Source organism: Engraulis encrasicolus, chromosome 18, assembly GCF_034702125.1.
Source record: "Engraulis encrasicolus isolate BLACKSEA-1 chromosome 18, IST_EnEncr_1.0, whole genome shotgun sequence".
Taxonomy (NCBI): domain Eukaryota; kingdom Metazoa; phylum Chordata; class Actinopteri; order Clupeiformes; family Engraulidae; genus Engraulis; species Engraulis encrasicolus.
The window spans coordinates 29,178,326-29,181,482 of record NC_085874.1 but is presented as its reverse complement, the minus strand read 5'-3'; the positions used below and the strand labels follow the sequence as shown (position 1 = coordinate 29,181,482).

Below are 3,157 nucleotides of genomic sequence, written 5' to 3'. Positions count from 1 at the left end.
TTCTTCCTCTCTTTTTGTGATGGTTAGTGGTGGCTTGAAAAAGATGTTCGCTACCGCCATCTACAACGTTAAGGGGGGACTCTATTGATTCTCAACCGTAAGACGCCAAAAGGTCTGCTAACCAAAGGTCTCCTCTGTAAAGGGGCGTTCACCTGACATCACATAGATCCAGGAAAGGTCAGGGCCTGAAGTATCTTCCTCTTATCTACCTTTTTTGTGTCCAACAGAGGGTGAGGAAAACCAGGATAGAGGTTCAGGATGACGACTGTAGCACGCACACCAGCATGTAGTCTCTCCTCACTCAAACAATGAGCTCTGATGAGGTTCTGTTCTGGGTCAACCCAACACACACACACACACACACACACACACACACACACACACACACACACACACACACACACACACACACACACACACACACACACACCCTGGAAGGAGAGCAAGGCTCGACCCAGTGGTGCTGACCTGCCCAGTCCCCTGTTGTCTGTCCTACATTCACACACACACACACACACACACACACACACACACACACACACACACGCACGCACGCACGCACGCACGCACGCACACACACACACACACACACACACAAGGACACACATATTGCAAGACACAGCTTTCAGCAACCTGCACATCATAAGGTAACACCCATAAGCTGACATAGTGTTTTGACGCATGACTTGAGAGAAGGAGAGAGAGAGAGAGAGAGAGAGAGAGAGAGAGAGAGAGAGAGAGAGAGAGAGAGAGAGAGAGAGAGAGAGAGTGTGTGTGTGTGCACCAGCAACCCCCTCGCGCTTTACAGTGTGGGACGGGGAGGACCCTGCGGAAGCGCTCGAGGATGATGCGACCGTGTGCGGCGCACCGGAGTTGAGCGTCGCTGCGCACGCACCTACACACACACGCACACACACACACACACACAGAGTGGGCTTTTGGCAGCTTCGCCGCCAGTCGGTTCTCGTGGACAGGAACACTCGTGAAGACCCTTGCAAGCACACTCCAAGATGAAGTCGGAATGCCGCGAGGGCATCGAGAGGTTCGACAGCCCGGGAAAGGGCCGTGGCATCCGCGTTACCAAAGAGTTCAAAGTCGGGGAGCTTTTGTTTGCCTGCCCTGCCTACTCCTACGTGCTCTCCGTTAGCGAGCGGGGATACCTGTGCGACCACTGCTTCACCAAGTAAGCAAACTTTTTTTGTAGCTACTTATCCAACGGCTTTAGTTGTAGACTAAGCAACTGGGCATTGTCTTGGGGCTTGAAATTGTTTATAACCTACAATATGTCGCTATCAACTAAATTATGACATGACGTAAATGGGTGGATGTTTATCGACTTTGAGCACACTTGTTCATAACCATTGTTTTTTGTCAGTAAAAAAAATAGGCCAAAGCTTAGCCCAAAATTGCCCTCTACTATCTACTGGCCCTCTTGGAGCCTGAAATTGTTGTTAAATAGCTTACAACTTAAATAGACGATGTGGATAATACACTCTGAATAAATGGGAATCTTCAGACAGTACTTTGGGCAACCGTTCTGGTCTTTGACAGTGACGGTTGATTCAAATATGCAGAAAATATTCAGAAAATATACAGAATAGACTACGGAACCTAGGCCTATTTGATGATCTGTCACCATGGTCATTAATGTTATTGGAATACGACTCATGAACCATGTAAATAGTGAGTGTGCACGGTCGCGCGAGCTGAGCGAGGATGCACGTGGTGGCAGCTGCGTGAAGCTGTCACCGAACCCCCGGCGAAGGGCCTCGACTCGAGTTCATAAAGATCTATTTTTGTAGTGTCCACGGATCACATTACACACACACACACACACACACACACACACACACACACACACACACACACACACACACACACACACACACACACACACACACTGAGTGTCATCATCAACTAGGGCCTACAGCTTTTAGATTAATTTGTTGTTTCGGATTCTTAGCCAGTTGTGTTAATGCCAGTTGTGTTTAATGTGCAAAGAATCGCAAGAATATAACTTACCAATAGTATAATAATAATAATGATGATACTAACAACAATAACAACAACAACAACAACAACAACAATAATAATAATAATAATAATAATAATAATAATAATAATAATAATAATAATAATAAAACAATTCAGAAACAAACATGCAGCTCAATGTGAATATTTAATAGCAAGTGTATCCCATGCAATGTAACAGAGTGCTTCAATAGAGAATGAAAAGGAAGCTTGCTACTGGTCATATTGTCTATTTAGTAGAGAATGTATAAAAGCGTGTAATTTACCATGTCAAGTATACGTATATCCTCTTTTCTCTGTATTACTATTGTCTTTGTGTGTGTGTGTGTGTGTGTGTGTGTGTGTGTGTGTGTGTGTGTGTGTGTGTGTGTGTGTGTGTGTGTGTATAGGAAGGATGGGTTGGCAAAGTGTGCTAAGTGTAAGAAGGCCTTCTACTGCAATGCGGGCTGTCAGGTATGTGGATACACACACGCGCGTGCGCGCGCACACACACACACACACACACACACACACACACACACACACACACACACACACACACACACACACACACACACACACACACACAAGCACACAGACGCACACACACACACATACACATATACACACAAGCACACACGCAGAGTCTAGACGCACAGACACACACACACACACACATACACACAAGCACGCACACGCACACGCACACATGCACGCATGCACGCACGCACGCACGCACACACACAGTGCCGAGTAAGTTGGTCTGATGATAGTGATATCAGTAGGAATTGTCTCCCTTTTAAAAATAAACACAAATCTGCTCTTAGCATACCAGGCTGGCAGCCCAGTGTGTGTGTGTGTGTGTGTGTGTGTGTGTGTGTGTGTGTGTGTGTGTGTGAGAGAGAGAGAGAGAGAGAGAGAGAGAGAGAGAGAGAGAGAGAGAGAGACAGAGAGAGACAGAGAGAGACAGAGAGAGGGGGGAGAGAAGACACAGTAAGATAGCCTAGTAAACCAGCGCCACCCGCTGGACGCCAACATTTTCCGGCTGCGAGTGTTCTGGCCTCGTATCGTTTGAGTGGTCTGTCAGGCTTGCCAAGAATCTGGCAAACCAATCACAGTGCAGAGATTTGTTTTGAATTTGTTTTGA

At 46.6% G+C, this 3,157-nt stretch overlaps 1 protein-coding gene across 1 annotated transcript in view; it reads left to right on the top strand.

Annotated features, from left to right (window-relative positions):
• Positions 1–811: 811 nt before the first annotated feature.
• The window catches only part of LOC134468560 (N-lysine methyltransferase SMYD2-A-like), a 15,464-nt gene continuing 13,118 nt past the window's right edge, over positions 812–3,157 (top strand). The window contains exons 1-2 of the mRNA XM_063222467.1: positions 812–1,183; positions 2,421–2,484. Of these exons, the coding sequence (XP_063078537.1) occupies positions 1,011–1,183; positions 2,421–2,484 (237 nt within the window). The 5' untranslated portion in view covers positions 812–1,010. The remainder of the gene's footprint in view (positions 1,184–2,420; positions 2,485–3,157) is intronic.